The 18,801-nt window shown below is 54.9% G+C and overlaps 3 protein-coding genes across 3 annotated transcripts; all 3 read right to left on the bottom strand.

Annotated features, from left to right (window-relative positions):
- Window positions 1-640: 640 nt before the first annotated feature.
- Window positions 641-2,070, bottom strand: LOC127597824 (muscarinic acetylcholine receptor M4-like). Its single transcript, XM_052061145.1, has one exon. It carries the CDS (start codon window positions 1,694-1,696, stop codon window positions 653-655), a length of 1,044 nt encoding a protein of 347 aa, XP_051917105.1. The 5' UTR covers window positions 1,697-2,070; the 3' UTR covers window positions 641-652.
- A 547-nt stretch (window positions 2,071-2,617) lies between these two features.
- On the bottom strand, window positions 2,618-12,420 carry ambra1b (autophagy/beclin-1 regulator 1b). Its single transcript, XM_052061113.1, has 19 exons — window positions 12,031-12,420; window positions 10,116-10,295; window positions 9,954-10,012; window positions 9,553-9,736; window positions 9,303-9,475; window positions 8,162-8,231; window positions 6,745-8,087; window positions 6,594-6,680; window positions 6,329-6,514; window positions 6,142-6,222; window positions 5,962-6,065; window positions 5,584-5,694; window positions 5,266-5,454; window positions 5,025-5,179; window positions 4,706-4,845; window positions 4,359-4,463; window positions 4,080-4,261; window positions 3,901-3,999; window positions 2,618-3,809 (listed from the first exon to the last, which is right to left on the bottom strand). The coding sequence occupies exons 2-19, from the start codon at window positions 10,245-10,247 to the stop codon at window positions 3,391-3,393; spliced, it is 3,819 nt and encodes a 1,272-aa protein (XP_051917073.1). The 5' UTR covers window positions 10,248-10,295; window positions 12,031-12,420; the 3' UTR covers window positions 2,618-3,390.
- Window positions 12,421-12,762: 342 nt separating this feature from the next.
- Window positions 12,763-18,727, bottom strand: nox5 (NADPH oxidase, EF-hand calcium binding domain 5). Its single transcript, XM_052061131.1, has 17 exons — window positions 18,639-18,727; window positions 18,417-18,572; window positions 18,199-18,349; window positions 17,799-18,009; window positions 17,486-17,723; window positions 17,268-17,421; window positions 17,008-17,180; window positions 16,300-16,482; window positions 16,007-16,139; window positions 15,776-15,915; window positions 14,306-14,473; window positions 14,185-14,229; window positions 13,993-14,117; window positions 13,828-13,912; window positions 13,660-13,759; window positions 13,432-13,598; window positions 12,763-13,340 (listed from the first exon to the last, which is right to left on the bottom strand). Exons 2-17 carry the CDS (start codon window positions 18,534-18,536, stop codon window positions 13,209-13,211), a joined length of 2,325 nt encoding a protein of 774 aa, XP_051917091.1. The 5' UTR covers window positions 18,537-18,572; window positions 18,639-18,727; the 3' UTR covers window positions 12,763-13,208.
- Between the last annotated feature and the right edge of the window lie 74 nt (window positions 18,728-18,801).

Raw genomic sequence — 18,801 nt, forward strand, 5'->3', positions numbered from 1 at the left:
GTATTAAAATACAACAACGAAGTTTGCATTTATGCGCGTATTTTGATTATATTTTTAAAAAGTATTTCGCCCTAAGCGGTGCTCTTTTTGCACGTTGTTCCACGGCTGGCCTCTAGAGGGTGCTGCTTCGCTTACCTTCAATTGTCTCAGTTTGTCTTCTTATGACTTCAAACTTTTGGTCTGCTTTGAAATATGCAAATGACAACAACTGGGGGGGCGTATAAACACAAAAGTCGTTCCTCTTTGCGCCATCGTGACATCACGGCCACAAGACGAAAGCTGAGGAAGGAGACTTTTAACGGGCCTGGTAAGAACACGCGCGCACAAAATTTGGGTCACCAAAGCGGAGTACACAATAAACAAGCTTGTCAAACTCAGTAACTAAAGAGTAAGTAGCCCGGTAATGAAAACGTCCCAACGGCAACACTGCACACGGAAAACTCATCATTGCCATTTACTTCACTTAAGATGGAAGCCAACGTCATAATAGACAACGCGGACGATGTCGCATTAAAACGGAGCTAACGCGGCATCACGGCAATTGTATGATGTCACATCCAGGAAACGGCATGTTTGTATGCAGTTAGCATGACGCCAACGTTTGTAACGCTAGCCGGCGCCGTTGCTCAGAAGCGACGACCCCCGTTGACCTTTACACGGGCGGGTCGGGGCGGCGGCACAGCAGCAGGCGGCGGAAGGTGCTCCTGAAGGTGGGGCTGCAAAGGGCGTAGCAAGCGGGGTCCACGGCGCTGTTGACGTAAACCAGCCACAGGCCCGCCTGCCACAGGACGTCCGGGATGCGCACGTGACTGAAAGCGGCCACCAGCGCCATGGCGTTGTGCGGCGCCCGGGTCAGGATGAAGGTCAGAAGGATGGTGAGAATGGTGCGCGTCACCCGCTTCTCCCTGACTGCGACTCGACGCCGGGCGGACGACGGCGCAGGGGAGGCGGATAGGGAAGGAGCGCATGTCCCGAGCCGGTCCCCCGACGGCCGGCGACGCCCACTCAGCCGCCGGCGGCTGGCGGCGGATACGTGTCCGTACAGGCCCACCATGGCCAAGCCGGGCAGGAAGAAGGCGGGCAGGGTGGTCCCGAGAGTGACGGCGGGGCTGGCGAGCAAGCGCGGGTAACACTCGGGTTCGGGGACCAGGCGCCGGCCGCCGGCTCTCTGCCAGCACAGGATGGCGGGCGTCCACAGGGCGAAGGACAGCAGCCAAGCCAGCGCGATCATCAGGGCGGCCATCTTGCCCGTGCGCCGCAGCGGGTAGCTGAGCGGCCGGGTCAGGCAGAAGAAGCGGTCCAAACTGATGAGCAGCAGGTTCAGGACGGCGGCGGCGCTCACGCCGTGGTCCACCACCAGCCAGAGGTCGCAGAGGGCGGGGCCCAGCGGCCAGGAGCCGCACGCGGCGTAGAGCGCGTACACGTTGACGGAGACGGCGCCCGCCAGGAGGTCGGCGGTGGCCAGGCTCAGCAAAAAGTAGTTGTTGACGCTACGCAGGCGGCGGTTGACCTTGACGGAGAGGAGAACCAGCGAGTTACCCAGAACGGTGACGCCGCTCAGCGCCACCGTCGCCGCCGTCACCAGAAGCACCTGGGCGGCGGACTGCCAGGAGGTGTTGACCGAGGGGCGGGGCCAGGCTGAGGCGTTGGCGTCCGACCCGTTTGCCATTTTCCTTAAAAAACACGTAAAACGCATGCAATCATATCAACATCCTTGGTGAGCGCTTGCGTAAGGAGCTTGTCTATTATACAAAGGTCAAAGGTCAAAGGCCAAAGGCCAACCCCCTGAAAACGCGATCAAAAGCATTTCAAAGTCACTCGGTATTACTTTATTTTTCCGACAGTCTCGTCTTATCAATTATTTTTTTTTGGGTGGCCAAACAAGAGAATGTCAGAATCAAGACTCGGCATTGTCGACGCGAAATGTTCCGATTCGCTCTCGCTCGTTTTCTTTAAATAATCGGGACCAATCGGATTTCAGATTGAATAAACAGGGCCGGCAAGGAGGCTTCTGGTTTCCATCCTCTGGTGAGTTCGTAGCTATTTGAGAGGATGTGGCAAATGACCCCCCCCCCCCCCAAAAAAAATCCCAAAACGCCACTTCCATGGCAGCAACAACATAAAGTCGTTTGAAAGCTCTTTTTAGGAAGAAAAGTGCTCCTCCTTGTGGTAGTCCAGTTACTGCCATCTGTTACTGTGCTCGTCAACACAGGAACAGTAACATTTTCAATGTTTGGGTATTTTTGTGTTTACAAAAAAAAATAATAATAAGGAAGTTGACATGACTGCAAAGGGGAATGAACAAGTCTCGACTTACCCGCAAAAGGAGTCCCGCCGCCTTGCAACAGATCTCCGACGAGATGTCTCGCGCTCGCCTCACTTCAACGAGCGCCCCGTCGTCCCCTCCTTCCTCACTCCTCATGATCCTTTGCTGTCGTCATCGAGCCTCATCACATTTCCCAGTCAAGACAGGATGTCTCAAATCTCTATTTGCTTTTGATAAATGAGGACAAAAAAAATGAGGGGGGGGGGACCGGGGGGGGGGGGGGACATGAACACAGTCGTGACATCTGTCCGTCATTCTATGATCACGAGGGTCGAAAAGAAAAAGGAAGTCTTTGGAGTCTCCAAGTTCTTTAATGACATCACATCTAAAAAGTCAAGAGCCAAGAACGATGACAACGTCGTCGGGGGGAGGGGGGGGGGGTTAACCAGCAGCAAGGAGCGGCGCTGTGACCAGAGCGTTTAAGTTCAGTGTTAACCAATCAAGTAAAGCCAGGAGGAGCTTGGACAGGTCGCCATGGAAACCCCACCCGTGACCTGACACACCCGCACACTTAAGAGGAAATGTAAACGTGGCACCTGTACGGTCGACAGGAAACATTTCAAGTTTTATTTTGAAGGAGTCTGAAGGGATGAAGGTGGTGGTGGGAGGTGGTGGGGGTGTTAAACTCAACTCTCCGCTCACAGGTAATGAATCGAGAGCGCCGCAGTAACCGGTCACAAGCGTAACAAGACCAACAAGCGGGAATGTTTTTCGAGGTGACCCCCCCAAAGCAACCCAAAGATTTGCCGCTCCCGTTTGGCTTTTTCCAATAAATTAAGTGAGCGGGCGCCGGCCGGGTCGCGTACGCGCACCCGTCGCCGCAATGGGAGGAGTTTCGGACGTTGACAAATGATTGACGGCGGCACGGTGGCGTCTCGTCCCGCATACGTTCGGGAAAGGTCACGCGGTAACGATGCACAGAAGCGCGAGTCGGCGCCGCCCTGCAGGGGACTCCGGGACGTGGCGCCGCGCCGCTTCCATGTGACGGGAAGTGCTCACCGACGCCGCTGAAGGTTTGAAGGGAGGATGACGGCAATTTTCGGTGGGATCGGGGACACCGCTCACTACCTGCTGTAAGGGTCGCCGTGGAAAGTGTTGTGGGGCGGGGGGGAGGAAGAGGAGGGGCCCGCCAGAGAGTCCTCGTCCACTCGCACCCCGTCAAAAACCTCGTCGGCGCCTTCGGCGGAGCGGGAGCCCCACGAGGGGGCCGGGCGCTCGGGCGCCTCGGGGGCCCGCTCGCGGCCGACGAGGGCCGACCCCGAGGGGGCGGGGCCGGCGGGCCCGGCGGCGGTTCTGCCGGACCTGGCGCCGGTCTGCGAGCCGCGGTGGATGCGATGGCTGACGATGATGTTGTTGCCGAAACCGCCCATGGACGCCATGGTGGTGCTCTGCTCGCGCTGCACCACGGCCGTCATGCCGCCCTCGGCGATCAGCCGGCGGATTCGGGCCAGGGCGTCTTCGCCGGAACCTCCCCCCTCCTCGCCTGGAACCACGACAACCCGTCACATTGACTAAAAAGGCCACGTCGAGGCAAAAAACGAAAATCCAGTTCCCAACTTTTGCATGCGGCGTACCTGCGTTGGCCGCGGCTTCCGCCAAGGCTCGGCCGCCGTCCGGACCGCCCGCGTTCTGAGGCTCAAGATGACCGTCGGGCGGCGGCGGCGGGGGCGGGGCTAACCAAACGAACGAGATGCAAAGCGGATCAGTGAGAAGGCCAACGTGCGAGGGCCACGCAAACGAGAAAAATGGCTACCGGCTTGCGGCCGGGCGGCGCCGGGCTCGGAAAGCTCCGTTTGGGTCTCGGCGTTCTGCAGCTGGACCACGGGGGTCTGCGTCCCCTGAGACGTCACGGAGGGGGCGGGGTTTCTGGGCTGAAGACCGATGGCGTTCATCAAGCCCATGTCCCGGTCCAGCCTCCATCCCGAACGACTGGGCCTGAACACCAACGAGGCCCATTAGCGTGCGTAGCCCCCCCCCCACCGAGAAGGGGGCGAGGGGGTAGAAATCACCCGCGGATCGGGCTCGTACTCACCCGGGTCGGTCGGAGCCCCGCGTCCGGCTGCTGCCGCCGTTGTTGACCGAGAACAAAGGTTCGGCGCCGGACTCGGCCACGCTCTCGCCGTCGCAGCGGTAAAACCTGAACGCGCACACGCACGTTAACGCAGGCGCACGCAGGAAGCGGGGGCTCAACCTCGTTAACATTAACGAAGCAAATTGAAGGTCCTGACCCAGCAGACTTCCTGCTGCCAGCGACCATTAACATTAGGAGGATAATCATATCATCGCGCGTCCGCCGGGCGGGGGCACTTTTGAGTCAATGTTCCAAACAGGAAGTGACAGACGGACAGACGGACAGACGGGCGGGCGGGGCGCACTCACACGGGACGACAGATGACCAGGTCCCCCTTGTTGGTTCCGTACGCCAGACCCATGCCGGGATCGGGAAGCCAGCGAGCCGAGTTGATGCTGACGTGACGCCGCTGGTCCGGCGCCATGGGGTAGACCACGTTGAAGACCATCTGGAAGACGCCGGACGACAGTCGTTCGTTCACCGGCACGTCATCGGAAAATCAACTCGCTTTGCGCTATTTTAGCCTAGCGACGGCTAGCTTGCGGCTCAAGATGCGTTCTTATCATATTAGCGTTAGCATTTCTTCCCGCGTTACATTTACTGCCGTGTGTGTGCGTGTGGACTCGCCCTGATGGAGGTTTCGCCTCCGTGCGGCTGCTGCAACCGGAAGACTTGCGCCACCATGTGGTCAGTGGTGGGATGCAGCAGGATCCTGCGAGAAGCCAGGCCCACCATCACGTAGCAGCCCAGCGGCGACAGGCTCACCGAGATGGCGTTCGGGCCTGCGGGAGCCAAGGGGGGGGGTTTTACAAGCGCCGAGGTGAGGATGACGACGGAGACGAAGACGGGGGGGGCGGGCGGCCGCTACCAAATCTTTTGGTGTAGAGCATCTCCCCGAGGTTGTGCGCCGCCAGGGAGTAGATGGCGAGGATCCCCTCGTCGGGAAAACCGCGCTGACTGCTGGGAACGAAGACGGCCAGCAGCTGGCCGTCGGCCGAGATGTCGCAACTGGCGTCGTTGTAGATCTTGCAGTTTGGCACCAGAACGTTGGCGGAGGCTGCGCGCGGCAAACGGAATTCAAATTAGCAGGACGTCGCGCTAACGTTGCGCGACGAGATTTAGCGGATGCTAGCCAGCAACCCCCCCGACTGTACGCTTTTTGCGCACGTAAAGGACTCGGGTGTACCGTTGCTGATCTCGGGTAAGTCGAACTTGGTGAAGTCCCACCACTGCAGGCGGTAGGTCGTGTTGGCGATGTTGCTCGCCACCGCCGACTGGCCGTCGCCGATGGACGCGCCTGAAAGGAGGAGGTCGGAGAGCCTTAGAGGATGACCATTTGTCACCCGCAAAGTCTCCGACTTGTTTATCCGTGGGAGACGGTGCCAAAAGTGGTTCAAAGCTTGACAAAAGTGAACTCGTTCGCTCCCAAAGACGTTTTGAACTCATTCAGTAGCAGCTAATTCTGGACCAAGAACTGAAAAGACGGATAGAAACGTCTTTGGGAGTGAAGGACTTAAACGTCTTTTCAGTTTTTGGTCCAGAATGAGTTAATCACATGACTTACCGGCTAGCACCCTGTTGACCGAAGAGTGCGTGGCTAAGCCAGGCTGGCCCCTCTCATGGTGGAAGATTCCGGCGTAGGGCAGGTACTCAGGAAGGTGGAAGCGCCTGCGGGCGGGGAGGACGAAAAACGGGCACGTGAAGATCCGTCAATATAGTCGCCCGGCGCGCGACGCTGACTCACCTTGGCACAAAGCGTCCCAACGACGGCGCCGACATCCTGGCGTTTCTTGGCGCCCTGTGCCGCGCTCGCTCGCCGTTGTCACTGAAACAGGGTCACAAGGTCGTCACAAGGTCGTCACAAAGGTCGTCACAAGGTCGTCACAAGGTCATCAGCCACCGGAAGGTCGCGCCACCCCGAAGCGACTCACTCGAGCTCGTCAAAGTCCACGTCGGCGGTTTCCACGGAGCCCGACGCACTCCCGGCCGGCCCGTCGGAAGACGAAGACATGGCCCGCAGGCGGTTCTGCTGGTAGCGGGGAGATCGCTGGCGAATGCTGTCGCGTCTGGACAAATACTGGATCATTCTCTGGGCATAGTACGCGGCGGGAGACAGCCTGGGACAGCGAGCGGGCGGGCGGGCGTGAGGAAAACGTTGACTGGTCGCAGAGCGCGGCGATCGGGCGATGAGCTTACCGAGCCGGGTCGGGATAGATGGGGTGGTCCCGAGATCCGGTCACGTCGTAGCGAGAGAAAGACATGAGAGAAGATTCCAGAAGTCTCCTGAGAGACAAAAAGAGGTGAGGAGGAGACTAGACTAGACTTTCAGCCCCCCTGCCGCGGCTACCTTCTGAGGTAGTCCTCGTCCACGGGTGTGGGATCCACAGGCATTTCCTGGTTTAAGGCCTCGGGGGGATCGGGGGCCCGGGTGGCGGTGGCCTGGCGGTAGACCCTCTCCCACTGGGCCGTGTCCTGGTTGTAAACCAAACCCACCGTCTGCTCGGCAGTCGACGCCGGCGGGAAGGCCGCCGCGGGCACCGGCCGCAGCTCGCCGGCGGTCGGGTCCGGGCCGCCGGGCGTCGCCGAGGGCGAGGCGGCGGGGGCGGGGGCGGGCTGCGGGGCGGACGAGGTGGAGGACGTCTGGTTGGTGCGCTCCCAGCGTTGAGAATCGTGATTGAAGGTCAACAGGTTGTGACACGCCCGGCAGCGGTTCAAGTGGCCCCGAGAGCCCCCGGAAGGGGCGGCCGGGTCCGGGGGGTGGGGCGCGGAGGGAGGGGGCGGGGCGGGAGGCTGGTAATGGATGACGGTGGGCGACGAGGAGGAGGAGGGTCCGGCTCTGTCCGAGTCCACGTTGTTATTCAGGAGCTCTCGGCTCTGCTCCTGGCCGCCCCCTGCTGGCGGCTCCGTTTCCTGCATGCGCTCAAACTCCAGGAAGTAGCGGCTCAGGTTGCATTGCAGGACGTTCCGGAAAGAGGCGGGGTTGCCGCGGGAGACGTCCCAGAAGGGGTGGTGCCCGCTGCTGGTACCGGACCCGTCCCCTTGCTGCGGGAAGCCCCGCCCCTCGCTGGCCGAGGTGTACACCGGCGAATGCGACGAGCCGTCCTGCTGGCGCAACACCGCCAGGAGGCTGAGCGAGGATGACGACGAGGTCCTGGGCGGAAGCACGTTGGGGCCCCCGCCGCCCCCGCCCCCGCCCCGCATACTCAGCAAGCTGCGTGTCCAGTCCGGCCCCGGTCTGGAGGTGGAATCGGGCTCCCCGCCGCTGCCGTAGTAGAGCGAGGTAAAGGCCGAGGGGCGGGGCTCCGAGGGCCGGCGGGGCTCCGTGCGGGCGGCGGAGGAGGAAGAAGGCGGGGCCCGGGGCGCCTCCGACGGCAGGGACGGTCCGCGATTGGCCGAGCAGTGAGTGCACATGCACGTCATGCCCAGGAAGCGGGTGCAGCCCAGGAAGGACAACCCGCGCTCGGCGTTGGCAAAGTGGCCCAGGGGGGCGGCGGGCGATTCCGCCGTTTCGGCCAGGGGCCGCGCGTGCTCGGCCGGGCCCTGCGCGCCGGGGGAGCGCGACGAGAGGATGTGTAGGAAGTTGTGCAGGATGGGCGTGCGGCGAACGGGCTGAGGCAAGAAGGAACGCTGGCGGAAGTGAGGGTGGGGGAGCTCCACGCTGTCCATGGGAACCTCGGCGTCATCTTCGCTCTGAAAAATGCAAACGTTGGCGCCGGGATCCGAGAGCTCGCCCCCCCCAAAATCCGGCACCGTCGGGAGCTCACCTGCTGGTTCGACGACGGGTTCACGATGGCCGTCAACAGGTTGTGACCCAGCGGGTCGAACCTCACCAACCTGAGGAAACAGGTTAAACCGAGTCACGTCACTCAAGTTGCAAACGGTCGCATGCAGTGTGGGGACCAAAATGGCCGACATCACACTGCTGCGACGGCTTCCTACACCAAGAAAAAAAAGCAGCGGGTCGAACCTCACCAACCTGAGGAAACACGCGCAAGATCAAAACCCGGGACAAGGACATACTTGACCGAGTCACTCAAGTTGCAAACGGTCGCATGCAGTGTGGGGACCAAAATGGCCGACATCACACTGCTGCGACGGCTTCCTACACCAAGAAAAAAAAAGCGCGGGTCGAACCTCACCAACCTGAGGAAACACGCGCAAGATCAAAACCCGGGACAAGGACATACTTGACCGAGTCACTCAAGTTGCAAACGGTCGCATGCAGTGTGGGGACCAAAATGGCCGACATCACACTGCTGCGACGGCTTCCTACACCAAGAAAAAAAAAGCGCGGGTCGAACCTCACCAACCTGAGGAAACACGCGCAAGATCAAAACCCGGGACAAGGACATACTTGACCGAGTCACTCAAGTTGCAAACGGTCGCATGCAGTGTGGGGACCAAAATGGCCGACATCACACTGCTGCGACGGCTTCCTACACCAAGAAAAAAAAAGCGCGGGTCGAACGTCACCAACCTGAGGAAACACGCGCAAGATCAAAACCCGGGACAAGGACACACTTGACCGAGTCACTCAAGTTGCAAACGGCCGCATGCAGTGTGGGGACCGAAATGGCCGACATCACACTGCTGCGACGGCTTACTACACCAAGAAAAAAAAAGCAGCGCCGTCAAGAGGCCGGTTTGATGAGTTGCATGAGCGGCGGTGGGCCGCCCAGTTGACGCGCGTTGGGGGGGGTTACGAAAAGAAAACAAAAAAATCGTTGAAATCACTTTTCCGAAAAAACGAGCAGCAGTGTGACGTCGGCCATTTTGGTCCCCACACTGCATGCGGCCGTTTGCAACTTGAGTTTCGTGACTCGGTTTATCGATTTGGTGTGTGTGTGTGTGTTTCTGTATTTCACTGACCCCCCCCACACCCCCCACGCGCTCTGCAGGACCCACCGCACTCGCTCGGCGTCGCTGCCCGTCTTGACGGCAGCAAACGGTTCCGGTCGACTCCAGTCCCAAAAGTGCAGCTCGTTGTTGGTGGCGATGAGGAGGAGCTGAGCGGTCGGGTGGAAGGCCAGCGAGGCGATGGCCACGTTGCTGTCCGTGAACCAGCTCTCACTGCCGCCCTTTTGAAAGATTTCATTTGAAGGGTTAGCATGGCGATTCCGCGGCGTGGCGACTGTCGGCCATCTTGCCTCCTTACATGCAAGTCCCAAATGCGAACTTCACCATCAAGGCACCCAGAAGCCACCAGGCCAGGAATGGTGGGGTGAAAGGTCACACACCAGGGGGTCCTACGGTGGCCCACGAGGGAATGGAGGCACTTCCCGGTCTTGACTTCGGTGATGTAAATGTTGTGGTTGACGTGCGTGGAGGCCATGAGGGTCCTTGAAGAGTGTCGCCAGGGAAACAGAAAAAAACTACGTTGCGGCGTCATCATGCAGTCATTTATTTTTAGGCCTTTTGAGAAGATATGATCAGTTTTCATTTCTTGAATAGGTCCAAACTCTTATTTTCTCGTTTTCTTTCGATGACTCTGTGCCAACAACGCGAGCGATTGGAGGAGAAGAAGACGATAAAAAAAGCTTAGCGGCGCATCCTCACCGGTCAGGGCTGAAGGCCAACAGGAAGGTGGATCTGGGACTGTCGGGCAGTTCAACTTTCTGAGCACAAAAACAAAGTTGACGAGGTCTGTCGTGAGGCCAGAGAAGATGAAAATGGCAGCCGGGGGGCGGGAGGGGGGCAGGGGGGGGGCAGCATACTCACTTGACTCTGCCACTTCATCCAGCGCACTTTCTCCTCCACCAGCATGTGCAGCAGGCGCTGCGAGCTGCACGTCTGCCAGCCGCGCTCCCGCCGCGACAGCAGGCGCACCGAGTTCCTGGGACTGGACGACATCACGCTGTCGGGGAACGGCCACCTCGTCGTCTTGGCTGCCGGGTTAGGCTGCGGGTCGTGGGGGTGACATCAGACAAGAAGAAGAAGGTGATAGACAAGCAAAAAAAAAAAAATAATAATAAAAAACGCACAAGAAACCGCGGAAAAACGAATTAGCTCTGCGAACATATGCGATGAACTTCACATGGTGCTTCGTTGAACAAAACTTCACATTGAACTTTAATTTTGATAAAGAAGCTTCATAATTCATTTCCACAAATGTGTGTGTGCGTGTGTGTTAATGTTTTCATATTGATATAAAATTGTGAAGTACTGAATTATACTGTAGGCGGCCCGGTAGTCCAGTGGTTAGCACGTGGGCTTCACAGTGCAGAGGTACCGGGTTCGATTCCAGCTGCGGCCTCCCTGTGTGGAGTTTGCATGTTCTCCCCGGGCCTGCGTGGGTTTTCTCCGGGTGCTCCGGTTTCCTCCCACATTCCAAAAATATGCATGGCAGGCTGATTGTACACTCTAAATTGTCCCTAGGTGTGTGTGTGAGTGCGAATGGTTGTTCGTCTCTGTGTGCCCTGCGATTGGCTGGCAACCGATTCAGGGTGTCCCCCGCCTAATGCCCGGAGACAGCTGGGATAGGCTCCGGCACCCCCCGCGACCCTAGTGAGGATCAAGTGGCTCAGAAGATGAATGAATGAATGAATCAAACAAATAAAAACTAAACACAATAGAAAGTCCAAAACGCAAAACAAATAATTTTGAATAATAATTTCAAGCTGGAGTTCAACACAAGGTTCTGCAAATTCCTATTTCTTTGGTGTGAACTGTGGTTGTGTGTGCGGTTAGGAAGATGAATGAATGAATGAATTATACTGCAGGGGTTTGGAATTCTAGAAGTTATGTCATGGAAGATAAATGTAACTGTGCTGGGTTTTTTTTTCTTTTGATAGTGTCCTCAAATATGTGCGTTTGTGTTATTCCATAAAGACAAAACACCTTTGAGGCCAGAGTCATGATGAGTTTTCAACGCAAACATCAGGACAACGTCTTTACTATTTGATTTTTTAAAAAAAGGTATAAAAATGTCTTCGCGCATGTCTTTCTGTTTGGTTAAAAAAAAAAAAACGGTCCCTTGTATCATGAGCTGACCTCATCTCTCGAATGTCCAGCTCACTCCCACATAACGACACACATCAGTCACGTGACGCTCCAGCAGCAAAATGGTTCCAACAAAGAAATATTTTTAACATATTGCATCTTTTTTTTTATATTTTAAAAAAGTCAACTCTAATAGATGTATAAAATAATCATGACACTCATTTTTAACTAAATAACCAAATATGCGAGTACAATATATCAACATTGCATCATACATGGAACACCCCCCCCCAAAAACAAAAATATGCACACACACACACACATATATACACATATATATATATAAAATTATACACACACACACACCAACTGTGTCAGTCAGAGAGACGGCTATGTGAGCTACGTCAACGCTTATAACGTCATATGCTTTGGAAAGATGATTAAATGCTTCGGTCAGCCACGCAAAAGAAGGAAAAAACGACATTTGAAAAGTGCCCGTCGATCAGAAGCCGCTCGATGACATTTTTTCCCCCGTGCTTTCCAAGCAGATACTTCGAATTAACCAACCGTCGTTCAAATATTGTAAATCGCATTGTAACTGTGGGAGGACGACTTGAAGTAGCGTTAAGTATAAAAGATTAGTTATGTAGGGAGCGGGAAAGATGAAGTGAGGATGTTTAAAAGGATGGCCTACCTTTCTTCATCTTTGGGGCTGCTAAAGTTAGCTACGGAGCTAGATTGAGCCGAAATGGGGGCTAGGGGGGTGTCCGTTGGAAAGAAAAATCAATCTTCATTCGTTTTGTGGTCAAAGGCGGCGTCCACTTCCGTGAACGGACGGTATTGTCATTTTGTACACGTAAAGAAGCGACGTTTGTAAGGGTTTGGTCCACAGTTTGACTAGCTGCCCGACGCCGAACGGCTCCTGCGTAGCCAACCAGCTAACGGCTAGCCGCACGCTATGCAGACCAAACAACAGAGCGCCGAATACTACTCATCGATCAAACCTACGAACGCAAGCCAAATTGGAGTGTCATTCACAAAGAAAAACAACAAACAATCAAAACACAGTTAACGCTCCCGCCCAAAGAAGCACAAATCCTGCCCCCCTTTGATTCACTGAAATATTTTCCATCGGCTTAAACAATCATTTGAAATACGACAAACTGTTACAGACGCTACTCTCTTCAGGTCACTACAAAGTCTAGATGTCAAATTAAAATCAAAGATTTTGTCCTTTGAGGGAAATAACATAAAACATTCTGAATTACCGGGACTAAAATAATCACGGAAACATCCGTTTCCATAATCTGTACATTATTCACAGAACATTGAAAGCACAATTGCTGAATTTGGCGCCACAGTCGATCAATACACAAGATAAGATAAGATATCCTTTATTCGTAATTTAAAGGATTGTTTTTTAAAGAATCTACCACAGCGCGGTCTCTTCTCGATCTTTTTAATGTATTGTACATTACAACAAAATACAACTTCAAATGTATATATTTAGCATTAAGGCCACAGGTAAAAGTCATATTACCAGCGTAGCAGCAGTCGCTAGCAAACGTTAGCTTGTTCACTGTACGAATGCTATCTTACTTTTGCTAGCACTGTTTATTTTATTAATCGTGTACTGTAGATAATCAAATGTGTGTCTGTGTGTGTGAAGCGTATGACTTAATTTGGCAGTACAGTAGTCCATATGGGGTGTGTAAATATGCTTTGGGGGTGGGGGGGGGTGGTCTGGTCCCACTCGGGCTCGTGTGACGACAGTGTGCTGCCCCCTACTGTTTGCTTCGCAAGACAGCCGTTGAACGGCTCTTCAAAATGAGCATTCCAACCGATGGAAGCGTTAGTCACGGAAACGCGTCTTCAGAAGTTTTCCTTGTAAAAGTTGAAGGCAAAGTTTTCACATTGCGCTTTGATGACTTTAGCCAACGCAGGAGAACCGCAGTAGAACACGTGAACTTTTCCTTTGTTCTCCTCCGAAATTTTCTGGAACACCTGACCATAACCACGACAACATTTTAGTTGGTTATGCTCGTTATGCGCACACAAGTAGGTCGCCGTTCAGGTACTTTTGGGATGGTCTAACCTTGGCCCATTCGGGGCGTCCAGGTTGGGTTCTAGTCCTCAGACCCGTGATGGAGTCTCTCTTCTCCTTCTTGGCCAGTAGATCCAGCGCCATCTGCAGGCCAATGGCCTTCATGTCGTTCTTGCACAAGGCCGACGTCATGTACATGTGCATCTCCAGGAAGCGACCTACCACGGGAGACGGAATTGAGCTCGCACCATCGGCGTGACGGAAGGGCCGCGGTCACACCTTCGGGCTCTCCGTCGGCCTGGTCCATCTCCAGTTTGGTCAGGAGGCTGACAAACCATTCGAAGGACTTCTGGTCACGGTTGATCCAGATGAAGTCGACCTGAGGAACCAGCAAAATCTCGCACTTTCTATTAAGTGCGCTAATTTTACGGTTGCGATCTTACTTACTTTGCGTAGCTTCATTTCGCTATCCTTAATGTTTTCGCACCACGAGTAGCTGCAGTTGGGACAATTCTGCTTGCGGCAGCGGTACCTGGGCACGCGAGCGCACGGCGTCACGGAGAAGGCCGTCTGGAGCGAGACCACGCCGGGGGGGCGGGGCCAGGAAGTCACCTGTACATGATGCTTTGCAGGATGGAGGCGAAGGGCGTGATGCCGATGCCCGCCCCGATCAGAACGGCGTGCTCGGACGCAAAGATCTGTCTGGTGGGGGTACCGTAGGGTCCGTCCACGTAACACTGTGGGTGAAGAGGAGGTCACATGACCAAGGTGTCATAGCACCCCCCGACCCGCGTGTCGGCTCACCTTGATGTTACAGAAGCGGTGATTCTCGCCAAACTTTGCAGAAACCTTCAAGCACGCGATCCGACATCAGCGGGTGTAAGCAAGGCGACCGGTCGTGACTCTGCTCACTACTTGATCTAACCTCTCTCGGGGGCGGGGCCTCGCCTCGCTCCGCGGCCGCCGGATCGTCCGAGGTTGCCGGGGGGGCGGCGGCGGCCCGGGACACGTTGCTACGATACATGGTCAGCTCCACTGCGTTGTCCTCGGTGGACGCCACGGCGCCGTTCTCGTGCGCCGAGCTGAACAATTCCTACGGGCGAGGATGTCATGATCTCTTGCCGGCATTGTAAGCACGGAGAAGCGGATCAACAAGGTGCACCTGGAGGCTATGAAATTGGATTTTTTTTTGTGCCACAAGGGGGCGTTTAATTGATGCCCCGATATGATGACATTTGGATTTATTTAATTTTTTTGTGCCACAAGGGGGCGTTTAATTGATGCCCCGGTATGATGACATTTGGATTTATTTTATTTTTTTGTGCCACAAGGGGGCGTTTGATTGATGCCCCGTTATGATGACATTTGGATTTATTTTATTTTTTTGTGCCACAAGGGGGCGTTTAATTGATGCCCCGGTATGATGACATTTGGATTTATTTTATTTTTTTGTGCCACATGGGGGCGTTTAATTGATGCCCCGGTATGATGACGTTTGGATTTATTTTATTTTTTTGTGCCACAAGGGGGCGTTTAATTGATGCCCCGGTATGATGACATTTGGATTTATTTTATTGTGCCACAAGGGGGCGTTTAATTGATGCCCCGGTATGATGACATTTGGATTTATTTTATTTTTTTGTGCCACAAGGGGGCGTTTAATTGATGCCCCGGTATGATGACATTTGGATTTATTTTATTTTTTTGTGCCACAAGGGGGCGTTTAATTGATGCCCCGGTATGATGACATTTGGATTTATTTTATTTTTTGTGCCACAAGGGGGCGTTTAATTGATGCCCCGATATGATGACATTTGGATTTGTTTTATTTTTTTGTGCCACAAGGGGGCGTTTAATTGATGCCCGATATGATGACATTTGGATTTATTTTATTTTTTTGTGCCACAAGGGGGCGTTTAATTGATGCCCCGATATGATGACATTTGGATTTGTTTTATTTTTTTGTGCCACAAGGGGGCGTTTAATTGATGCCCGATATGATGACGTTTGGATTTATTTTATTTTTTTGTGCCACAAGGGGGCGTTTAATTGATGCCCCGGTATGATGACATTTGGATTTATTTTATGTTTTTGTGCCACAAGGGGGCGTTTAATTGATGCCCCGGTATGATGACATTTAGTGTTGGCGATTCAATGTGAAATATTTGCGACGCAACTTGATTACATGGCGTTGTGAGGACGATGCCTTGCTCGAGAGCAGCCTGAGGGTAGCCAGCAAGCAAAAGCTCTTTTTCTTATTTGTTTTTTTATTTTTTTTACTGTCAGTCCCGAGTCTCACGTTTTGTGCCAAAACCAGGACCACGAAGATGCCTGAGCTTAAGCTCGATGTCAAATCAGGACCAGAAAGAATCAAGATCTTGAGTTTTTTCCCCACCGGACTCTTCATCAGTTGTTTGCTCCGCAGGCTTGCTGCCAGCCTCCTAGGATTCGGCGCCGGACTCTGCGGCTGGCGGAAGTACTCGTACAGACGGTTGGTCCACTGGCCCATGGAGCGGATGTGCAGCCACAGGCAGTCTGCGCTCACACACACACACACACGACTTGGCCTCAGCCGGACCGCCCGAAGGGAAAAATAATTTGTCAAAGCGCAGACACAAGGTCTTACCAGATTGCTCCGGAGCGCTGCTGATGGTAAACGGGTGCCACTCGTACTTGGCGATGACGGGAATGTTGATGTACACGTAATCCCCCGGCTTGAACTGGAAGAACTGCGGACGCTTGATGACCAGATGAGTCACCTGCACGTCGGCGATACATTAGCGCAGACCTGTCGTCGCAGACCCGATGAGGTGCTGACGGTGAAACGACTGACTCGGAGCGTGTCGTGTCGCTGCGGCTAATGGAACGCCGCGGCGATGGAGCGGTGAATTCAAATATAGGTCACGCAGAGGTCGTCACCTTAGACGGCAGCAGGTTGACCTCCACGATGTAAAGACCTCCCATCCGGGACACGGCGATTCCGATGATTTTCTCCAGAAGGAAGACCAGACCCGGCACGACGAACCACTTCCAGAAGTTGGCGCAATGGACCATGAGCAGTGACCACACCCACACGTAGGACAAATGGGACCAGTAGAACACCTGTCAGGTCAAGGGGGCGGAGCATGTGACTGCGCTGCTGTGGTGGGACTCGATACAAGATGGACACCATCAAAGTCCTACATGAGTATGTGTAAGAAAACGCGCCTCAAAATAAAACAATGATAAGACTTTCGTTCCCGATCAGGGGTATGCGAGCAAATTGCAGGGGCTACCCGGAAACATTTAATGAAGCGTTTCCAAGATTAAAACCGCGTGACACGGGTGTGCCAAAAAAAATACCCGTTGCAGGCGGAATCCACTCACAGACGAACAGGAAACAAACTTGACCTCAACGGTTAACATTGAAAATGGGGAGGCTGCGGGGAGTCGAATTGAGCGCCCTCCGGTGGCCAATATGTGCATTTCACACGAGGAATTGAAGAAGAGTCGCGCAAACCAGACTTACGACATCGTTTCAGATAAACCAATCAGTTTTACTCATCACTAACCATATACTATGATCTGCCCTGCTCATCTAAAAACCGATTCGGAGGTATTTTGATTTCATCTTCATGGTAAGCTCACTTCAAAATGGCCGCTGCGTCGTACAAAGGTGCTGGAGCAGATCCCCATGAGGCAGATGACCACCTGAAGAACCACACCCGTCACGGACGCCGTGCCCTTCACCCAGCCGATGCCGGGCCGCGTGGTCAGCAGGTACTCCCAAAGACTGAAGCCGCTATGCTCGGACAGCTGAACTGGAACACACACACACACACACGCGGAGAATTGGACCGGTCGCGTGCTTGTTTCCTGGAAGTCGGAGTTGGCGAGCTGGTGCGTACCAAAGTTGAAGATGTGCGCAGTGGTGTGCACGAGCGTGTATCCCAGGATGGCGTAGCCCACAATCTGATGTAAGAGAATGTTCTGGTCGAGCGGCAAAACCCGGACCACCCAGGTGGCCCGCAACCACGTGAGGCAGCGGCGCAGCATCAGGACCTTGGAACAGGCGCAGATGAGCTACATCCGGTAAAACGAGGCGTCCCGTCCCGCTTGCCGTTACCATGACGAAGGTGCAGTTGAAGTTGAGGCACTGGCCGCATCCTTTGGCCAGCATGTAGCAGGCGCTTCCGTGACGATGCTGCAGGACGGCGCCCACGAACAGCGCCAGGCTGAGGCAAGCGTAGCCGCACAGGAACAGGAGCTTGCGACTGTTGTTGTGCCAGTACACCCGCGTGAGGTAGCGCGGGGTCTGCCGCTTCTTCTGGTCCGCTTCCGGAGGCTTGAGCCAGTTTGCGGCGCTGAGGAGGCAGTCCAAACCGAAGATTCTTAACCGACTGCCGGCCAAGAGCGGGGGACGCCGAGTGGCTACCTACCTGATGGTCAGGTTCTCCATCACCTCCGGAAAGTCTTCCAGTTCCGCTTTGAGCTCCTCGAAGGTGATGGCCCCGCTGTTGTCTTTGTCGGCCGACTCGAAGAGCGCCAGCGTCAAGTCGTCCAATTTCTCCTCCGGCAGAGAGATGGCGCTCTCACGCAGGCACGACTTGAGAACCGTGCGCAGCTCGTCCGGGTCGATGGAACCGCTCCCTGCGCAGGCGCGAATATTGAACGCAGGTTTTTTTTGCAAAGATTTGGGCTCACCTGGTTTGACTTGCACGGGAATTGAACGGTGAAGTCGTTTAGGAAAATTAATTTTATTAAAAAAAGACATGATAAATTTGACACGGTGATGGTTTTCCTGACTTGCCGCTCGAGTACGTACGTGCGCGTACTCACCGTCCACATCGTAGACCTGGAAGAGGAACCTGAGCTTGTCCGTCTCGCTACCGTGAATGAGAAGGTCCAGCGCTTCCAGGAGCTCGTCCAGGCTGATGGAACTGCTCCCGTCGGAGTCGAAGAGCGCAAAGAAGCGCTCAGCGAAAAAAGACTGTGACCGGGACAAAGGTCAGGGGTCACGTGACGCACGGAGGGGTGAGCGGCGCGAACGGACCGACCTCTTTGACCTTGAGAGCTGTCTTGAACTCGTCCAAGTCGATCTCTTTGTCGTCTCCGGCGATGCTCTCAAATTGCTTGGTCACCCAATCCAGCCAGCGCGCGTCCTCGTCCGCGCTCATGGCCGACACCCGCGGAATCGCCACGCCCGGTCCGGACTGCAAGGGGGTCAAAAAGACGTCACCTTGAGCAATATTTTGTTGGAAATACTCGTCAGTTGGAACCTGCGGCTGTTGAACAGTCCTCCTTGGCTGCCGGTGAATCTTCCTCCTCGTCTTCGTCGTCAGCTGGAGGTGACAAGCCTGCCCACCCCCCCAACCCTGTCCCGCCTCTTTCAAACGGGCCCCATCCAATCAGATGGGGCGGAGGCGGGGCCTTACACGTTTG

The sequence above is a fragment of the Hippocampus zosterae genome, chromosome 3, assembly GCF_025434085.1.
Source record: "Hippocampus zosterae strain Florida chromosome 3, ASM2543408v3, whole genome shotgun sequence".
Classification (NCBI taxonomy): Eukaryota; Metazoa; Chordata; class Actinopteri; order Syngnathiformes; family Syngnathidae; genus Hippocampus; species Hippocampus zosterae.